A 22,286-nucleotide genomic window follows, 5' to 3' on the forward strand; every position below is an offset into this window, starting at 1 on the left:
ATTTTTTCCCCTCCCTTGGGGAACATGTCTGGGGTGTTATTGGGAATGTTCCACATTGTCCGTCGCTGACATAAGAACAGTCTCACCACTATTTTTTGTTCCCATTCCCTTTTCCTTTCTTTGTTCACCTTCTCCTACCCTTCCTCCGCATTGGCGTTTGAGGTTCCTCTTTTTCTTCTTCCTCCCTCTGTGCTCCTGAAGGCCGGCCCAAGTGTCTTGACATGTTACAGGTGACTGGGTAATGCATAATTCCCAGTCCCGGGTTGTCAGGTAGGGTTCGCACATACTCCTAGTATAGGCCAGGCCTAGGGAAGTGTGACTGCCTGAGCTGCTACCTTCCTAAATGGCCGAATGGTCCCTCCATCAGTTGTTCGGGAGTTGTGACCTGAGGTGTGAACGGTCACCTAAGGCGGGTGCCCCCTCTTGTGAAGGGGGCTCCCAGTTGGAAGGCGCGCACCATTGGAGACACTGGCAATCATGGAGGATTTTCTCACAATGAGCTAATCATCTTCATAATTAATGTCTATGAAACATAATGAATGAGGCTAATGATTCAAATATCCTTTCAGCTACACCATGGTTCCTCATGGTTTCACATACTGAAGACAGTCAGTCCTTCGCAATGGTAAATCCATTCATTATTCAGAAAGGAGTTGAAGAAATTGCTGGTCTTGTGAAATCCTGCTCTTGTTCACAGAATGGCACTGTGCTTTTGGAGACTACTTCTGGTTCTCAAGCACAACAACTACATGCCACTTTGCTTTTCCATGGCTATCCTGTTCATGTCAAGGCCCATAGAACTCCGAATTCTTCCTGTGGTGTTATTTACACTAGGCTGCTTGATGGTCTGCCAGCGGCAGAAATCCAATCGTACCTCTCTGATCAGAGTGTCATTGCCGTCCATTATGAAAGATCGAAGCAGATCAAGAAATTATCACAGTCCAACTGTACATTCCGACTCTGATTCACTGGTATCAGTGTCGTCATTTCAACCTCACTTGAATGTCTTGTGGACACCCAGCCAAATGTGTATCATGTGGTAGGGATGCGCACGAGGATGGTTGTCCGCCTCCTCTTCCCCACTGTATCAACTGCAGTGCTGACCATACTGCCTGCTCCGGAGATTTTTCCCTGTGTCTCGAAGAGTGGGCTGTCCAGGAGATGCAAGTAAAAGAAAAAGTTACTTACCCGGTTGCTCGCAAGTTACTGGCTAGTCCCAAACCCTGTGTTCTACCATGTGGGACTTGTAATAATGTGCTTGCTACATTTCGCTCCATGAAGGACATGACCACACAGACATGCGACCTGAATTTCAGCTCCGAGGTTGTGAAATCGCCCAGTGTCAAGGTAGCATCACCATCCCCTCGTCCAGCTGTGCAACAAGCCATCAAACTCTCACCTCGAGGGGCAAAGTCAGCTGCTTCACAACCAGTAGGCCGGAAAGAACAGTAGTAGTACTCTCGTGAAGACTTCCTACGTCCCTCCAGCCAACCAAAACCTGAATACTCCTCTGCTAACTGGAAAAGTTCAAAGCTGCCCAACAAAGGCAAATGGTCCTCTACTTCCCTGACTCGAAGATCCTCTTTAACAGTGTGTCACCACATAACACCTTCACCCAGCCGGCCTCATTGCCGCTGGTGTGCACCACCAATCGTTTTTCTGTGTTGGACAGACAAACAGCACAAGAAAGCTGCTGCTTCAGTGAGCCTCATGGAGCAGGATTCTCCTGCCTCTGTGCCCTATAGCAGTGAGTCTTTGCAGTCTGGCACTCGACAGCTGCCGAATTTAAACCTCTTCATTTTTTCCTCATCATGACTTTCCTCTGATGCAAAGTTCACAGCCTTTGATCAAACAAAGAGGATTTATTACTGCTTTTACAATTGCAGTGTTCCCTTGTGTTCTGCTTTCAGGAAACAAAATTGTGTCCTTACGATGGCTTTGAGTTTTTGCATTTCTTCCTGGTCCGTTTAGATCTTCCCCCTAAGGTCGGCATTCCATTTCATGCGGAAGGTCGGCATTCCATTACATGCGGGAGTAATGCTGCTCATACAGGATGACATTCAGTCAGCCTATCTCCCTGCCTACCCATTTTCAAACTACTGCAGTTCGCCTTTTCCTTCCTTATGTGACGTTTTCCCTTTGTACCATTTATATCCCTCCATCATTCGATGTCACCAGGGCAGACTTCCTCCAGCTTATTGGGTAGCTACCTCATCCATTTCAGCTGCTCGGTGACCTTAATGTGCACCATCCCCTTTGGGGTTTTCCCAGGACCTGTCAGAGGTGCCCTCTTGGCTGACCTCCTTAATAAACTTAAATAACCTCTTCTACCTTAACACAGAAGCACCCACATTCCTTACCGACTCCTGACACACCTATTCCCATTTGGACCTGCTTTTCCACACTGCCCAACTTGCCCATCATCTCGAGTGACCCGTTCTTTCTGACATCTACTCAAGCGACCATTTCCCATGTGCTATCCATTTGCTGACTCCTACCCCACGTGCGTGCACACCCAAATGGTAGCTTTCTAGTCTGACTGGCGGCTTTACTCCTCCATGTCAACCTTCGAAGAACAAGATTTCCCCAGTTGTGATGACTCGGTGGAATACCTTACAAATGTTATCCTTTGTTTGTTGTTGTGGTCTTCAGTCCTGAGACTGGTTTGATGCAGCTCTCCATGCTACTCTATCCTGTGCAAGCTTCTTCATCTCCCAGTACCTACTGCAACCTACATCCTTCTGAATCTGCTTAGTGTATTCATCTCTTGGTCTCCCCCTATGATTTTTACCCTCCACGCTGCCCTCCAATACTAAATTGGTGATCCCTTGATGCCTCAGAACATGTCCTACCAACCGATCCCTTCTTCTGGTCAAGTTGTGCCACAAACTTCTCTTCTCCCCAATCCTATTCAATACTTCATCATTAGTTATGTGATCTACCCATCTAATGTTATCCTTACTGCTGTAGAATGTTCCATTCCTCACACTCCCTCTTTACCACATGTCCCAAGTCCCAATCTCTTGGTGGACTGAGGCATGCCGTGACATGATTTGTGCGCCTTCAATGGCAAACTGCATTCATTATAAAACAGAATTTGTGTACAGTGTCATTTTGTTCTTTGGGGTAGCAACAAAGCTAGCTGGATTTCATTCACTAGTTCTTTTAACAGTTCCACTCCCTCCCACCCCCCCCCCCCACCCCCGCCCCCCTTCGGCCCCCATTTGTCGTGTGGGCCAACCTCCAACGGCTCTCTGGGACCAAGATCCATTCCCCAATTTCCGACTTGACAGTAGCAGACAATCTCATTGTGGACCCTGTTGCTATCTCAAACACCTTGGGCTGCCATTTTGCGGAAATTTTGAGCTCTTCACACTATCACCCTCCCTTCCTCCAATGGAAGGAGGCGGCCCAGGCGACACCATTCTCTTCTCAGACTTGAGTGCTACAATGCCGCCTTCACTATGAGGGAGCTAGATCATGCTCTCACTTCATCCCGATCCTCTGCCCCAGGGCCAGACGCTGTTCACATTCAGATGTTGCAGTACCTTTCTTTTACAGGCAAGCACTTTCTGCTTAATACATACAACCACGTCTGGGCAGAGGGTACATTTTCCAGACACTGGCATGAAGCCCCTGTCATACCAATACCTAAGTCCGGTAAGGACAAACACCTTCCTTCCAGTTAAGGCCCCATTTCTCTCACCGGTTGTGTTTGCGAGGTGATGGAATGTATGATTCATGCCTGGATTGCAATTTACTAACCACTGCACAGTGTGTATTTTGAGCGTGCCGTTCTGCAGTTGACCATCTCGTCACTTTGTCCACCATTGTCACAAATGGTTTTCTGTGGAAACCCTAGACTGTGGCTGTGCTTTCTGATTTGAAGAAGGCCTACGACACCTTATGGAGAATTGGTATCCTCTGTACTCTCTACATGTGGGGCTTTCATGGCAGCCTGCCCTTCTCCTTGAGGAATTTTTAAAAGACTGAGTATTCAAGGTGTGTGTGGGTTCTGCCTTGTTGGACACCTTTAGCCAGGAAAATGATGTGCCTCAGGGTTTTGTCCCGAGCGTCATCCTCTTTGGTGTCACCATTAACCCTGTAATGGTCTGTCTCCTGCCAGGCAACTCTGACTCCCTTTTTGTTGACGATTTTGCCATCCATTGCAGTTCTCTGCAGAGCTGTCTCATTGAGTGACGTCTTTAACGATGTCTAGATTGTCTGTACTCATGGAGCATCGATAATGGCGTTTGTTTTTTCACTATCAAAATTGTTTGTCTGAATTTCTGGCGGTGCAGTTGGTTTTTCCCACCATCTTCACATTTTGGGCCTATTGCTCTTTAGTTCATTGAAACTAAAAAATTCCTGGGACTCATGCTCAATAGGAAACACTCTTGATCCTCCCATGTGTCTTACCTGTCTGCCTGCTGTACGAGGTCCCCTTATGTCCTACGTGCCCTCAATGGTACTTCCTGGGGAGCAGATCGAACCACCCTCCTCTGTTTTTACTGGTTCCTTGTCCATTCGAAACTAGGCTACAGGTGCTTTGTTAATGCGTCTGCACGTCCAACCCTCTTATATAGTCTCAACACTATCCACCATTGTGGCATCTGTCTGGCCACTGGCACCTTTTACACTAGCCCGGTTGAGAGTCTGTAAGTCGAAGCTGCTGATCTACCATTGTCCTACTGCCATGACTATCTCCTCAGCACGTGTGCATGCCGTTTGTCTGCCGTACATGGCCACACACCCTGTGCCGCCTCCTTTGATGACTCCTTTGATCACCAGTATGGGGTGCATCGCTCTTCTTTGTTACTTCCTAGAGTCCACTTTCGGCTCTTGTTCTGGGGGCTTAACGTACACTACCTAAAACTTTTCTGGTGGGTGTGAACCCTTCACCACCTTGGCTTCGTGCAGTGGCTCATGTTTACCTTGGCCTTCATTCAATTCCTAAGGACACTACTCCAGCCTCACTCTATATTCTTCAATTACATGGCCTTTGCATGGAACTTCGCAATAGTACCGTTGTCTATGCTGATGGCTCTCGGACTGGCTGTGGTATCAGGTGTGCTTTCATCATTGGTGCCACCATTTTTCAGTATCTGCTTCCCGCACACTGCTCAGTATTTACAGCAGAGCTCTTCGACTTGCATCAGGCCACAGAGTACATCTGGTGACACAAGCTTTAAATTGTGGTGTCCTCTGCTCAGACTAGTCTCTCAGCGCTATTCAAAGTCTCTGTGCGGTGTACAATCCCATTCCTTAGTGCAACAAGTCCAATAAAACTGTGACTTGCTCACTGTTGATGGAGGCACTGTGATGTTTATGTGAGTTCCTGGTGATGTCGATCTGCCAGGAAATGAGGCTGCTGCCAAGGCTGCAGTCCTCATACCTCTGCCCACTAGTTCCTGTATTCCCTCTGGTGATATCTGCATTGCCATCTGTCAGGAGGTGGTGTCACTTTGGCGTTGGCATTTGTCCTCCCTTCATGGGAAGAAGCTCCAGATTATTAAGACTCTTGGAGTGGCTTGGATGACCAACTCTTGGCCCTCCCGCTGGGAGAGGTCATTTTAACTAGATTGCATGTTAGCCATCACCATTTAAGCGGTGCTCCCCCACCACTTCATGCACATTGTGCCCAAGTTTTACCTGTCCTCCATTTCCTGATGGAATGCCCACGTTTTAACCATTTATGTTCCCACTTGGGTTTGCCATCAAACATCAAAGTTATCTGCCATTTTAGCAAATGATGCATGGGTTGCTGACCGCATTTTATTTTTTATTCTTTGCAGCAATGTGGTGAAAGCCTTTTCTATCCCTTTGTTTCTCTGTGGTGTATTTTATATACCTTTCACCACGTCTCTGTTTTTAGCTGTCTTCTCTTACGCTGATTGGGATTGATGTGTAGTAGTTTTTTAACTCCTCTCTGTCTTCGTGTTCTATACTTTGAGTTGGCTGAATATGACCCCAGTTGTTTTTGCATCCTAAAACCAAACAGTCCAACATCAACCAATCCATATCTCATGAAATATTTGCATTTGGTACTATTCTATGAGGCATAGAAAATAAATGTGGAGCTCCATTGTGCATAAAACTATCCACTATCTTTTGCTAGAATAAAATTTTGTAATAATGCGTGAGATTGTTGCGCAGGAGTTGTTGATAAATAGTGCCTATTAATTTTTCTAAGATTCTGCAGGAACAGTTCCTGCCACCACGTTGGTACTAAAGTGAATCTGATGACCTTGCTGCCATGATTCTCAAGGATTTGAATTTGTCAGTCTGTGATTACTGTGGTACTTTATTATCCCATTTTTTGTGAATCTAGTGCTCCATCTTAGAATCCATTGGCAAAACTGTAATATGGCATGGTAGTCTTGTGGCCCGAGAACTAGCACACGCTGTATGTGATTTGAATAAATAACAAATGAACGTCGATAGGAATACAGCCTTCATCACTGAGTACTGGCTGTTCTCAGCACAGTCAATTTGGTCTGATAATCTCCTGTAAAAATACTTGACACTTTTCAAACACCCAGTATATGATCATAATCACCACATCATACACCTATTCTGCTGTGATCTTCAGTAACAATTTGAGGATGTGGAACAACTACCTTTGCCTATAGTACAGGCCTGCTATTTTTAATAAGAGGTAATGATAGACATTTTAGATTAGTCTTCTGGGATTTCTGTGCTACATAAATCTGTTAAAATTTGTCAGGTGCTTTGGCTGACATTTCCATGTGATGAGTGGATCTTCTTCAGGACAATCTAACCCCCTGCAAGTCCACCTTGCTTGATGTTGAATTTCTTGAACTGTATGTGTTGACACTGTTCTAGCTTTTATACAATGTTTACAATTACAGCAGGATTATTGAAAAACAGACCATTCTTACAACATAACAAATACTGTTGTGGACTTGATGTTTTTGTGCTTAGTAAGTTGTGCATACTCCAGCTGTACGTACTCGAACCGCACTATGAGAATTTGACTCAATATACTTCCTGGCTTCTGGCATTGTTCTGTGCAGATATGGTACTGATGCAGCAGATGTTCAGTTTTTGTATTAGTATTTCTTGGCTTTTGTGTTATTGAGTTACTGGCTGCAATTACCTACTGTTGGGAATACTGATCGGTAATTTTCATTGGCATGCTTAGTAGCCTTAGTCCTGAATAGGGAAGTCAGATGAGAATTAATATTTATTGCAGTTTGAAAAAAACAACTGATAATGCATTAATTGCTTAATGGCGATGGTTCTGGTTGCTAAAGAATAAAAGTACATTCCATGGGTACCTGCCTTAAGATGCAGTGTCATTAAGAGTGTCTCTCTCTTCCTTTGTCACCATCTTGGCTATTGATTCTAGTGAGACAGTGTTTGAAAAAAACTTTATCAAAGCTCTCATGAAACACTGTACATTCTCTAACTTCTTTCTCTTATGGTATGTCACTGATTCATGATAGAAGATGGTCCTTCATAGGCAGGTCTTCCAATTTATTTAAAATGTCACTACCATTCAACTGTGGAGTTGGATTAAGAGTGTCTTGTGAAACATTAAAAATTTTAATAATGTACTTGTAAATTACTGAAGCTTATCTACAGAATAGTTCATATTGCTCTTGGTATGGTTTTTTTTTTCAGACTACTCCATTGAATTATATGTAATCACTTTTATCTTCATTTCATAAGAATATGCGTTTTTGACAATATCTTTGTGATTAAACTTCTCAGAGTAGTTATTCATGCCTTGCATGTTTTCGGGCCTTCATTGTTGAGAACTTTTTCATTCATAATTGTAATCTGCAACTACTTTTCAGTTGTAATACAAAACAGTTTAAAGTAGTTTTTGTGAGTTTGTGGTTCTGACTTTCTACAGGGCATATGGGTGATAAAATTACTTATATTGAATTAGAGAAGTTGTGTTATTTTGTCAGTTACCATTAAGTTAAAGACATGTTATTATCTAGATTTTTCTAGTATGTAATGTGCATGAAGATTGAAATATCCTCGAATACAAAGCATTAATTTTGTTAAACATTAATTTATTGGAAATGGACAAACTTTGGCTGTTCCTACAGAACAAAGAAAATAATGGTAATCAGTGGTTAGGAGACCATCATATAAAAAACAGTAACATATACTACTAAGACTACAGGGCAGGTTTTTGTGGGAAAAAAATGCACCTACTTATGATTCTGTATGGAAGAAAGAAACGTGAGTGAATTTCCTTCACTGAAATAGAAACAGGTAAATCAAATAGATAAAGATAGTATTAACTAAGGCCAGAACAACAAAACACAGTGGGTACAGGAACTAGAGCAAATACTAGTAAACAATCTAAAAGATATTTCATTCAAATTTATAATCTTATACCAAATGAATTAACAAATGGCGGAGCTGATCCCCCATGGTACACAGAACAGGTCAGAACACTGTCGCAGAAACAATGAAAAAAGCATGCCAAATTTAAACGAATGCTCGATTCCCAAGATTGGTGATCTACAGAAGTTCAGAATTTAGCAAGGACTTAAGTGCAAGATGTTTATAATAGTTTCCATGACGAAACTTTATCTCGAAACCTGACACACAGTTCACAGAGATACTGTTTGTATGTAAAGTAGTGACAAGACACAATCAGTGCCTTGTCTGCATGATAACAATGGAAATCATGATCACAATGGAAATACTATCAATGACAGTGATGCTAAAGCAAAATTACTGAACACAGCCTTCTGAAATTAGATCACCAAAGAAGACAAAGTAAATATTATAGAATTTGAATCGAGAATAGCTGCCAACATCAGTAACTTAGAAGTAGATATATTGAGAGTAATGAAGAGTCTTCTGCTCCCGATTGTATACCAATTATGTTCCATTCAGAGTATGCTGATGCAATATATTCATACTTAACGATCATATACAACTGCTCGTTCGACAAAAGATCTGTATTCAAAGATTGGAAAGTTGAGATGGGAAAGTTGCACAGATCACACACTTGTTCAAGAAAGGCAGTAGGAATAATCCATTTAATTACAGGTCCACATCATTAATGCCGATATGCAGCAGCCCTCTGAAACACACATTGTGTTTGAACATTATGAATTACCTCGAGGGGAATGGTCTCTTGACATACACTCAACAAAGGATTTCAAACTCAGTCTGTATTTCTAGAGTTCCTGTTGGAGATCACAGTTCATAGTAATTGACAGAAAGTCACTGAGTAAAATGGAATTGATTTCTGGCATTACCGAAGGTAGAGTTATAGGCCCTATGCTGTTCCTTATCTATATAAAAGATTTAGGAGACAGTCTGAGCAATAATCTTAGGTTGTTTGGAGATGATGCTGCTATTTATTGTCCAGTCAAGCCATTAGAAGATCAAAACTAAATGCAAAATGATTTAGATAAAATATCTGTATGGTGCGAAAATTGACAGTTGACCATAAATAACGAGAAGTGTGAGTGCTAAAAGAAATCTATTAAACTTCAGTTACAGGGTTAATCAGTGAAATCTAAAGGTTGTAATTGCAACTGAATATCTAGGAATTACAATTATGAAAAACTTAAATCAAAAAGAATACCCAGAAAATGTTGTGTGGAAGGCAAACCAAAGACTGTATTTTATTGGCAGAAAACTTAGAAGATTCAACAGACCTACTAAAGAATCTGTCTACACTATGCTTACGTCTTATTTTGGAGTACTGTTGCATCGCATGGGGCCCTTGCCAGATATTGGTTTATCAGAGTACATTGAGAAAGTTCAAAGAAGGGCAGCATGCTTTGTATTATTGAGAAATAGGGCAGAGAGTGTAACAGATATGATACAGAATATGGAGTGGACATAACAAAGACGTTTATTGTTGCAGCAGGATCTCGGTAATGAAATTTCTCCTCAGATTGCGAAAATATTTTGTTGATGCTGACCTACAGAGGGAGAAATGATTATCATAATAAAATAAGGGAAATCAGAGTTTTCACAGAAAGAGATAAGTGTCTGCTTTGTCCAAGTTCTGTTTATGTTGTCCTTGTGCTGTTCAAGAATGGAAAAATAGAGAATTAGTGCGAAGGTGGTTAAGTGAATCCTCTGCCAGGCACTTAAAGTGCGATTTGCAGAGTAACCATGTAGACATAGGGGAAGACACAGTCTTCTTCTTGTGTGGTGTGGCCTACGTTTCATTGTAATAGTATATTTATCATTTATTTACTGAATTTTTGTGTTTTACAGTAGTTCTCTCTCTCTCTCTCTCTCTCTCTCTCTCTCTCTCTCTCTCTCTCTCTCTCTCTCTCTCTCTCACACACACACACACACAGCATGACAGTGCAAGATGGGTAAGGTTTGTTTTATTATTTAGATTTATTGTTATCAGATCATGAGTGTCTTAACACTTGAGCCTCTCAAATTTCAAAGATTGCAGAAGCATTAGAGTTTCGTGTACTGCTGTGTTGTGGATGTAGATGAGTACTTCGCTTAGAGGAAAGCAGTTGCAGCCTGTCACTTGCTGTTGACAACTGTTAATTGTTTTCAAGCAGATAAATATTCCTTAGTGTAGCAAACCAGTTGTTAATTTATTGAAGAACAGCAGTAGCTAGTGAGGACCATACCATATAGAACTACCATCTTGTTACAGAATACTGTAGCCAGTTCATTCTTGCACTAGTGCTCACTATATGTTAACGGGAGCCAACATAAACATTATTTCAGGAATGCTACTGCTGAGCATGGAAAGCTCGTCAAAAGTTTGCCTGGATGATTGGTCATTTTACATGTTGGTGCTTACTAATAACTGGGTCTGAGTACATTGAATTCCCTTTGGAGCAATGCGATGTGCCCTGCTTGATATAATATTCTATTAGGGTATATGACAAAATATTTCCGTGTATTGGATGTTAATATGTGATGAAATAGACAGCATGTATCTTTGTCTTTAGCTAGCAAACTGTGTGGAAACCTAGTATGCAATTGTGAATAATTTGTTTGGCTACAACCACCAGTAGAAGACCTGGACTTGCAGTAATTTAGTGAATTACCCCATTGCTCCCAGGTTGTTTCAGAATAGTGTGAGCAGAACTCTACAGACAAGAGAACATTTGTGTGGGCAACCATGTCACCTGCTCTACGTTGGGCATTCGATAAGTAATGCAACACATTTTTCTTTTCTTTTCTTTGGTTGACAAAATGCAGAATTTGTTGTGGAACATCATGGAACATTCCTGCTTCAGCCACTATTGTTTCAGGTAGTTCAGATAGGTGGTGGTGGTGGTGGTGGTGGTGGTGGAGTACATAGCCTACAAAATGGCATCTGTTACAGAGGTGTGTTAAAAAAGTTTCTTTTGGCAGAAAAACAGAGAATCATAGATATTCTTTGTGCTTGTACAAGGTGGAGCACTGTAATTTGCTGATTTGGGAGTGAAATGAAAAAATAATTAACGCTTAGAAACTTACAGGTTTATTTTTATCATATTGGCCAATAATGGAAGTTTCTAACTACATAGTTCGAACAGTATATCTTCACAGTTCACACACTGCTGTAGTCATTTTCTGAAATTCTCATGCACTCTTTCAAGTATGTCGTCTGGTATTCTTGCAATGTCAGCCTCAGTATTGTTCTGTAGGTCTTCCAAGGTGTTGGGACAGTTGCAATACACCTTTGACTTCAGGTAGCCCCAAAGGAAAAAATCGCATGGGGCTAAGTCCAGTGATTGTACAGTTGAGATCCCTCATCTGAGAGATAAGCCTTTCAGGAAATGTTTGCCTCAAAAAATTCATGGTAAGCCTGCTCAGTGTGCAGTGGCAGCATTTTGTTGAAAGCATGTATCCTGTAATTGCATAGCCTTGAAAGCTGGCTGGAAAAACTCTTGCAGCGTATTTAAGTAACAATCCGAATTCACAGTTACAGCGTGACGATTTTCCTGGAAAAAGTAAGGGCCACTGACGCTTACTCATAATATGGCACACTGCACAGTGACATGATCCGATTGCAGGGATCTCTGATGAATTTGCCTGGGGTTTGTGTCATGCCAGTAGTGAATATTCTGTTTACACACCCACTGAGATGAAAATGTGCCTCATCAGAAAAGGACACATTTGCGTCACGGGGTATGGTTGCAAGCATGTTTTCACAAGATGTTCTTTGTGTTACACAATCGTGTACTGACAATTTATAGGCCACACACAATTTATACAGGTGAAAATTCAGTTCTTCTGAAGAAGCTGGTGGAAAGAATGTCGTGAAATGTAAAGAGCAAATGCGTGTTTCTGAGCTGAGCGTTTCGGACATCGCAGTACTGCTGCTCTAACTTGTTCTTCATTTTGTGGTGCTGTAACGTTTCTCTCGGGTCCTCTTCGTACAGATGACACATCTCCTGTTGTCATGAATGTGTTTACCCAATTTAAAATTGATTGCCATCCGTGTGGGGGTACTACAAATCACAAATGAAAAGCACCCTGTACTGCAATGATTGAATGGGAATTTGAGAAATACACATGTCTTAAAATGACAGCGCCTATCGACCACACCCATTCTCCCCTCTATTCAACCAACAGTGTTGCAACAATGTGAATTCTAGAAAAAGCAATTTACTGTGCTCCATCATCTGCAGAGACCTGGCAGTGAACAATAGCATGATGAGTCATTGGGTGAGGCATCTGTCATCATTGCAATCCAGGTTTGCATAGACATACATGTCTGATCTCCCATGTGCCGGCTGGCCACACACAGCTGTGACCCCTGCAATGTTGGAACGTGCAGACAATCTCATTTGAGGTGAAGGATGAATCGCAATGAAACATATCATTGCACAGCTGGACATCTCTGTTGGTAGAGCTAAGAGTCGTCTGCCAGTTGGGTACTCAAAGGTGTGTGCCCGCTGCGTTCCTCGCTGCCTATCAGGAGGTCCTGATGAGTAAAGAAGAAACATCTGTGCTTGTGTGTTAAGAGGCTGATAGTGACAATTCTTTGTCGAATATCATCACAGGTGGTGAAACAGGTTTATCACTTCGAACTAGAAACAAAACAACAGTCCATGGAGTGGTGGCACACCACGTCTTCCGTGAAGAAACAGTTCAAACCTACGCCCTCAGCCAGTGACATGATGACAATGGTCTTCTTGGACTCAGAGATTATTCTGTTTGTTGTCCTCCTCCATCATGGTGCAACAATTGACTTGGACATGTATTGTGCTACCCTCAGGAAATTGGAGAAACGACTTCAGTGTATTCATTACCACAAAACTGCAAACTAACTTTTCCTTCTCCAAAACTACACAAGGTCTCACGAAAGTCTACGCACCTGAGACGAGTTCATAAAACTTTATTGGTCTGTTGCTCCTCATCAACCTTACAGCCTGGCTCTCACACCTCCAGACTTCAAACTGTTTGCCCAATGAATGATGCACTCTGTGACAAGCAGTACTTGATGATACAGAAAACGTTGACTCCAGCATTGACTGGTAGGTTGGTACCATGCAAGCATAAAAGCCATCCCAGTAAGGTGGGTGTAAGGCCATTGCATCGAATGGAGATTGATTTGAAGAACAAGGTTTTGTAGCCAAAAGAGTGCAGAATAATATTAATATTGGAATCCTGAATAAAACCAATCTACCTTCAGAAAAGAACGTGTTGCACTCCTTATTGAATACCCCTCGTACACTGCTTGATGCTGTGGGCATCTGACACTTGGTGAGGGATGGCGAACACTTGGTAAGTGAAAACTGCCAATTGCTGCGGAACAACCGACCACTAGTAGTAAAAGGGAATGTAGAGGGGAAATGTCGTAGCTACAGCGAAGCCTGTGCACAAACTCTCTGTATGAATTTGATAGATAGTGCTATATGGTGTTTGTTGAAGGTTGTCATGGAACTGATTAGTGCAATTGATGACTCTTAGAGTACCCATTGGTTCAGACAGATTCATCACCTTCGTCTCTGCATATGCTCCTACTTTAGACAGTGATGAAGACACAAAGAATCAGTTCTACCACCAACTGAACAGTACTCTCTCTAAAATACCCATTCAAGATAAATTAATTTTACTTGGTGATTTCAATGCCAGTGTGGGAAGGGACAACCGTTTTTGGAGAGATGTCACGGGTAAACAAGGGGTGGGAAACTGCAATGCAAATGGGTTGCTACTTCTTGGTCTATGTGCTGAGCACGAGCTTTTCATCTCCAATACCCAATTCCGTTTGCGTAACCGCTATAAGACTACATGGATGCACCCACGCTCCAAACATTGGCATCTTATAGACTACGTTATTACGCGACAGTGTGACAAGAAAGACATTCTCATCACAAAAGCAGCACTAAACATCGATGAGTGCTGGACGGACCATAGACTTTTAGTCAGCCATTTGAGAGTACCAAAGTATCGCAAGCCACGATCCCACTTTTCAAACCCACCACGCAGAAAATTCAACATAAGCAACCTGAACAACAAAAACGTTCTCTCACACTTCCAAGACATACTGTCTGAACAACTTAACAAAGCTCCAGCAACCACAGATGACGTCAAACAAGAATGGACCACATTAAAGAATATCATCAAAGAAACTGCTGAGAATGTTGTTGGTTGTAGTGCACGGAAAAGAAGTGACTGGTTTGATGACAACCACGGAGAAATCCAAGCCATCATCAATGCAAAGCGGGATGCTTACCTATCCCTTGCTCAAGATCCATCCTGCGCAGAAAAGAAAGCACACTTTCAAGAACTCAAGCAGAAATGTCAAAGTGAAATACGAGTAATCAAGAACAAATGGTGGCAACAGAAAGCCACAGAACTCCAAAATCTTTCTGATGCAAGGAACCTGCGTGGCTTTTACACTGGTATTAAAGAGCTGTATGGACCTATCTGCTCCTCATCAGGAGCACTGAAAGCTGCTGACAACTCCACCATTCTTACTGAAAGTCAGGACATCTTAAATCGTTGGAAAGAGCACTTCAGCTCACTGTTAAACAGCCCTTCTACTGCCACTGGAGATTTTCTCAAAAATGTCCCACAGCACCCTCCAAAACCCTGGCTGGCTGATCCTCCAACTTTTCAAGAATTTTGCAAGGCACTCAAGAGTGTGAAACCTGGGAAGGCTCCTGGACCTGACAGCATCCCGATGGAGCTTATTGAGGGTGGCGGCTTGCCTCTAAAAACTAGACTCTTCTCACTTATTATATTAATGTGGGAAACCCGCAAGGTACCAGCTGACTTGAAGAACTCCACAATTGTCACCATCTTCAAAAAGGCCGACAGAAGCGTCTGTGGTAACTACCGGGGAATATCTCTACTCTCTGTCACTGGAAAATTTTTTGCAAGAATCCTTTTAAATCGCCTCCAGACACTTTCAGAGACTATACTACCTGAGTCTCAATACGGGTTTTTTCGACCTTCAAGAGGGACAATTGATATGATCTTCTGTGCACGACAACTACAGGAGAAGTGCAGAGAACAGCAAAAGCCTTTACTACTTGTTTTCTACGATCTAGAAAAGGCCTTTGATACAGTTCCCAGAGAAGCCATGTGGATGGTCTTAAAACGCTTCGGCTGCCCTGAACATTTTGTTGACCTGATTGAAGCTCTCCACGTTGATATGACTGGACAGGTCCTCTGCCAGAATGAAATGACTGGTGAATTCCCAATAACAAGTGGGCTTAAACAAGGATGCGTTCTTGCACCAACATTATTTGCATTGTATCTGGCAGCTATGCTTTACGAGACAACCGTAAACAATGCAGGAATAGAACTAAAGTACAGGTTTGATGGAGGATTATTCAACCAGTCCAGACTCCATTCAAAAAGGTTCACCAGTACCACTCGTGTGACAGAGCTGCAGTATGCTGATGACAATGCCTCTCCAGCTCATTCACCTGCAGAGTTGCAGCTGTCAGTTGATTCCTTCAGCAGGGCGTACGAACGATTTGGTCTCTCCATCAATATTCCAAAGACAAAGGTGATGGCGCAGCCAACTCCTGGCTCCTTCGTTCCTGACTTCAGCATATCCATCTATGATACACCCTTGGAACAAGTGGACCATTTCCTCTACCTGGGAAGCATACTGTCATCCAACTGCTCATCTGGAAAAGATGTGGAGAATAGATTACGTGCTGCACATGTAGCATTTGGTCGTCTTACAAACCATGTCTTCCTGAATAAAGACCTAACACTGTACACCAAACTGATGGTGTACAAAGCTGTAGTCATTTCCACCCTGCTATATGGTTGCGAAACCTGGACGTTATATCGCCGCGATCTGAAGAAACTAGAATGCTTCAACCAACAGAAGCTAAGATATATCATGAACCTGAAATGGGATGACTTCATATCCAACACGGCTGTTCTAGAGAAAGCAAAAATGCATAGCATGGAAGCTCTTATCATTGGGCATCAACTCAGATGGGTCGAACATGTCCAGCGGATGAAAAATGAGACTTCCACGCCAAATGCTGTACAGCGAAGTGAGCACAGGTAAAAGGCCACGAGGTGCCCCTCTCAAACGTTATAAGGATCAGTACAAGAAAAATCTGAAAAACTTGAACATCGATCCGAGTAACTGGTCCACAATAGCAGAAGACCGAAGTCGCTGGCGCTCAGTTACCTCAAATGCTCTTCAAAACTTTGAGCTGGAACGTCGAAGAATGGAGAATGACAAACTCCAGAGACGTAAACTCCTCCAGGCTCAGCCAAGTCCTCAACCTTCCATCAGCTGTAATGTCTGTGGCCGCCTGTTCCATGCTAGGATTGGATTGCTAAGCCATCAACGACACTTCCACGCCCGAACCGTGACAAAGGAAATCTCAGGAGAGAAATGAAAACTCAGATACGAGTATCAGCCGACGACGACGACGACGATTAGTGCAATCCTAATTTTCATGGATTAAATTTTAGGGCAGGCATGTGCAAGTATAAGGGACTAAAAATGTTTTATATGTATACAGTGGTGTCTGTTCATGTGGAAAGAGGTGTAAAAATGTTGGTAATATTGATAAGCAGGAATCTGCTATATATTCTGAGAGATTGAAAGGGGAAAGGGACTCTTAAAGAAAATTAGATTCTGTTCTCTGATAGAATTAACATTTAATGGTGTGTCAGAACACTTTAATAATTACAGAATTATTTAAAATAACTTTTTTCACCCTTATCAAGGCTATTTAATTGCTGCGTGACATATTAGTACCAGTAATTGATTACTTTTGTTTTTTTCCAAATTTATTTAAAAGATATTTTATGTTGTCATAACCATTATTCCAGGGTTTATTTAAAAATATGTATTATACTTTTTTTTACAGATTTCTTCCGGACAACAATGAAACTTCAGTATATGTGCATATTGTTCGCAAGGCTCTGTACATTTTGTGTGAGTCACTTGATGGAAGTCAATCAGTCCAACTCTTAAATCACTTGAAAAGGAAGTTAGTGGAATCTGGACATGCACCAGAAGATTTGTGGGCCTTCGATCCAGATTTATTGGAGATAGCGCTATTGCAGATGATGTCACTGCGGTAAGCAAACTTAATTATTCGAACTAGGACCCTAGTGCCTAATAAAAATTATAATTTGGTTTGATAATGTGCCTGCTGCAATGTAGTTAAAATGCACAGTGCGGGTTGCAGGGTGTGGAATCCATTGTGCTTGCAAGAAATAGGGCTAAAACAATGAAGGTACACAACTGCGATAGTAAGCCTGTTCACTGCCTTCATACTATGGTAATATGTGATAATATTCATAAGTCAGCTCTTTGGTCCAATATATTTACAACTTTAATTTTATCTTGGTTATGCTACCTTCTCCCAAGCTGCTTCTACATCTTCATTTACGTCTAAACCCTGCATACCACAGTGAGGTGCATATCGGAGGGTACATCCCATTGTACCAGTTATTAGGGTTTCTTCCTGGTCCATTCACATATGAAGAATGGGTAGAATGATTGTTTCAATGCTTCTGTGTGCAGTAATTACTCTAATCTTATCCTCATGATCCCTGTTGGAGCGATATTTAGGGGATTGTAACATATCCCTAGAATAATGATTTAAAGCTGGTTTTTGAAACTCGAGTCTGCCATTTCAGTTCCTTCAGTATCTCTGTGACACACTTCCATGGATTAAACAAACCTTTGACCATTTGAGCTGCCCTTCTCTGTATACATTCAATATCCCCTGTTAGACCTATCCAGTACGGGTCCCACACAATTGAGCATTATTCTAGGGTGGCTCGCACGAGTGATTTGTGAGAAATCTCTTTCATAGACTGATTGCACTTTCCTAGTATTCTACCAATAAACCAAAATCTACCACCCACTTTACCCACAACTGCTCCTATGTGATATTTCCATTTCATATCTGTACAAAGTGTAATGTCTAGGTATTTGTATTAGACAGAAGATTCCAACAGTAACTCATTTATATTATAGTCGTAGGGTACTAAGTTTTTTTTAGATTTGTGAAGTGCAAAGTTTTACAGTTATGAACATTTTAGACATGTTGCCAATTTCTGAACCATGTTAAAATCTCGTCAAGATCTGACTGAATATTTATGCAGCTTCTCTCAGAGAGTACTTCATTATCGATAACTTCAACATATGCGAAAAGCATATTGACATTGTCTACAAGGTCATTAATATACATCATCAACAGCAAGGGTCCCAGCACATTTCCTGGAACACAGCCCAAGGTACTTCTATATCTGATGAATGACTCTCCATCCCAACCTCCCTACCAAAAAGTCCTTGATCCAGTCAAAAATTTCACTTGATACCCCCTTATGATCATACTTTTGACAATAAGTGTGGATGCAGTACAAAGTCATTTGCTTTTTGGAAATCAAGAAACACTGCGTCTACTTGGTTGCCTTTATCCAAGGCTTTCAGTATGTCATGTGAAAAAAGTGCGGGTTGGGTTTCACCCTCTTTTTCAAAAACCATGCTGGTTGGCATTGAGGAGGTCATTCTGTTCAAGATACCTCATTATATTTGAGCTCAGAACATGTTCTACAAGTCTACAACAAATCAATGTCAAGACTACTGGACAGTAGTTTTGTGGATCACTTCTACTACGTTTCTTGTAGACGGGTGTGACCTATGCCTTTTTCCAAGAACTGGGCATGGTATTACTACAATAGATTAAAGTGAGAAGAGGGGCTAACTCCGCCGCAAATTCTGTGTTGAATCTGACAGGGATTCCATTGGGACCTGGAACTTTATTCAATTTTAACAAATCGGCTATTTCTCAACACCACTGACACTAATACTTGTTTCATTCATCTTTTCAGTTTTATGAGGATTAGATTGGAGTGATTCTCCTGGGTTTCCTTTGTTAAGGAACATTTGAAAATGTAGTTAAGCATTTCAGCTTTTGCTTTACTATCTTCAGTTTCATCCCTGACTCGTCCACGAGCTGATGTGACACTACTGATTTTTTATCTGCTTAATGAACACACGTATCTTTCTGCTTGTTTTAGTTGTTCTTTGTACTTTGGCAGTCATTGTTGCCATGCCCGTGTCAGGGTCACTATACCAGTTTCAATGTGGACATCCTCAGAGACCTGAAGCTGATGTCTATTTGTTGCCATTAAATCCAATATATTTCCATTATGGGTGGGGTCCGTAACTTTCTATTCGAGATAGTTTTCGGACAAGATGTTTTGTGATGTTTTACAGGGTGGCTTTCATGCCCACCACTAACAAAACTGTAATTTTCCCAGTTAATTGATTCATGATGAATGTCTCCGCTGATGATTGGGGAAATTATGTACAAGTGAACTGAGGTTTTCTTTAAAGTGTTTCATCACATCAGGAGATGAGTCTTGTGGGCAACAGAAGGATCTGATTATAATGTTATCCCACCCCAGGTAGAGGCTTGCCCAAATTGTCTTGCATGCAGCTTAAATTTCTATTTTGATGCTTTTTTTCTGCTGTGACAAATACACCATTTCCCATTTGCCTATCCTTTCAATATACACTTAAATTTTCCCGAAAAATCTCACTGCTTGATAGCAGGTCTCAACCAGCTTTCTGTACCTAGTATTATGTGAACTTCACTGCTTTTCATGAGTACTTCAAACTCTGACACTTTGTTGAGAGTGCTTGAGCAGTTTACCATTAGGATTTTAATACTGTGATCTGCGGGAGGCATTTCTTTCAACCTTACCCTGGTAATTCAGGGTTCCCAACAGCTTCTTTTGGTGAAGGTGATTGCCTTTCACTTGAATAGTGATGTATTTTATTAGTGTTCCTGACTGTATTTTATTAATGTTAATGTTCATGTTATTGCATTTGAGTGTAGCATCAGCATCTTAATAATAAATAAAAGGATTGGATGTGCCAACTGAGGGGAAAGTAAATAGATTGCACTGAATCATTTCTTACCATAAAATGCTCTTTGTACTATTGCTGTTCCCCCCATGAACCATGGACCTTGCTGTTGGTGGGGAGGCTTGCGTGCCTCAGCGATACAGATAGCCGTACCGTAGGTACAACCACAACGGAGGGGTATCTGTTGAGAGGCCAGACAAAGGTGTGGTTCCTGAAGAGGGACAGCAGCCTTTTCAGTAGTTGCAAGGGCAACAGTCTGGATGATTGGCTGATCTGGCCTTGTAATAATAACCAAAACGGCCTTGCTGTGCTGGTACTGCGAACGGCTGAAAGCAAGGGGAAACTATGGCCGTAATTTTTCCCGAGGGCATGCAGCTTTACTGAATGATTAAATGATGATGGCGTCCTCTTGGGTAAAATATTCCGGAGGTAAAATAGTCCCCCATTCGGATCTCTGGGCGGGGACTACTCAAGAGGATGTCGTTATCAGGAGAAAGAAAACTGGCGTTCTACGGATCGGAGCGTGGAATGTCAGATCCCTTAATCGGGCAGGTAGGTTAGAAAATTAAAAAAGGGAAATGGATAGGTTAAAGTTAGATATAGTGGGAATTAGTGAAGTTCGGTGGCAGGAGGAACAAGACTTCTGGTCAGGTGACTACAGGGTTATAAACACAAAATCAAATAGGGGTAATGCAGGATTAGGTTTAATAATGAATAGGAAAATAGGAATGCGGGTAAGCTACTACAAACAGCATAGTGAACGCATTATTGTGGCCAAGATAGATACGAAGCCCACACCTACTACAGTAGTACAAGTTTATATGCCAACTATCTCTGCAGATGACGAAGAAATTGAAGAAATGTATGATGAAATAAAAGAAATTATTCAGATAGTGAAGGGAGATGAAAATTTAATAGTCATGGGTGACTGGAATTTGAGTGTAGGAAAAGGGAGAGAAGGAAACGTAGTAGGTGGATATGGATTGGGGCTAAGAAATGAAAGAGGAAGCCGCCTGGTAGAACTTTGCACAGAGCACAACTTAATCATAGCTAACACTTGGTTTAAGAATCATGAAAGAAGGTTGTATACATGGAAGAATCCTGGAGATACTAAAAGGTATCAGATAGATTATATAATGGTAAGACAGAGATTTAGGAACCAGGTTTTAAATTGTAAGACATTTCCAGGGGCAGATGTGGACTCTGACCACAATCTATTGGTTATGAACTGTAGATTAAAACTGAAGAAACTGCAAAAAGGTGGGAATTTAAGGAGAAGGGACCTGGATAAACTGACTAAACCAGAGGTTGTACAGAGTTTCAGGGAGAGCATAAGGGAACAATTGACAGCAATGGGGGAAAGAAATACAGTAGAAGAAGAATGGGTAGCTTTGAGGGATGAAGTAGTGAAGGCAGCAGAGGATCAAGTAGGTAAAAAGACGAGGGCTAGTAGATATCCTTGGGTAACACAAGAAATATTGAATTTAATTGATGAAAGGAGAACATATAAAAATGCAATAAATGAAGCATGCAAAAAGGAATACAAACGTCTAAAAATGAGATCGACAGGAAGTGCAAAATGGCTAAGCAGGGATGGCTAGAGGACAAATGTAAGGATGTAGAGGCTTATCTCACTAGGGGTAAGATAGATACTGCCTACACAAAAATTAAAGAGACCTTTGGAGACAAGAGAACCACTTGTATGAACATCAAGAGCTCAGATGGAAACCCAGTTCTAAGCAAAGAAGGGAAAGCAGAAAGGTGGAAGGAGTATATAGAGGATCTATACAAAGGCGATGTACTTGAGGACAATATTATGGAAATGGAAAAGGATGTAGATGAAGATGAAATGGGAGAGACGATACTGCGTGAAGAGTTTGAGAGAGCACTGAAGTCGAAACAAGGCCCCCGGAGTAGACAACATTCCATTGGAACTACTGACGGCCTTGGGAGAGCCAGTCCTGACAAAACCCTACCATCTGGTGAGCAA

General features: G+C 41.8%; 1 protein-coding gene across 3 annotated transcripts in view; it reads left to right on the plus strand.

Moving 5' to 3' along the window:
* LOC124799289 (caspase-8) overlaps positions 1-22,286 on the plus strand; it is a 130,098-nt gene that overhangs the window by 67,173 nt on the left and 40,639 nt on the right. For all 3 annotated transcript variants that reach the window (XM_047262873.1, XM_047262887.1, XM_047262880.1), the window contains exon 6: positions 17,277-17,489. In XM_047262873.1, the coding sequence (XP_047118829.1) occupies positions 17,277-17,489 (213 nt within the window). The remainder of the gene's footprint in view (positions 1-17,276; positions 17,490-22,286) is intronic.

The sequence above is a fragment of the Schistocerca piceifrons genome, chromosome 1 (assembly GCF_021461385.2).
Source record: "Schistocerca piceifrons isolate TAMUIC-IGC-003096 chromosome 1, iqSchPice1.1, whole genome shotgun sequence".
NCBI lineage: Eukaryota > Metazoa > Arthropoda > Insecta > Orthoptera > Acrididae > Schistocerca > Schistocerca piceifrons.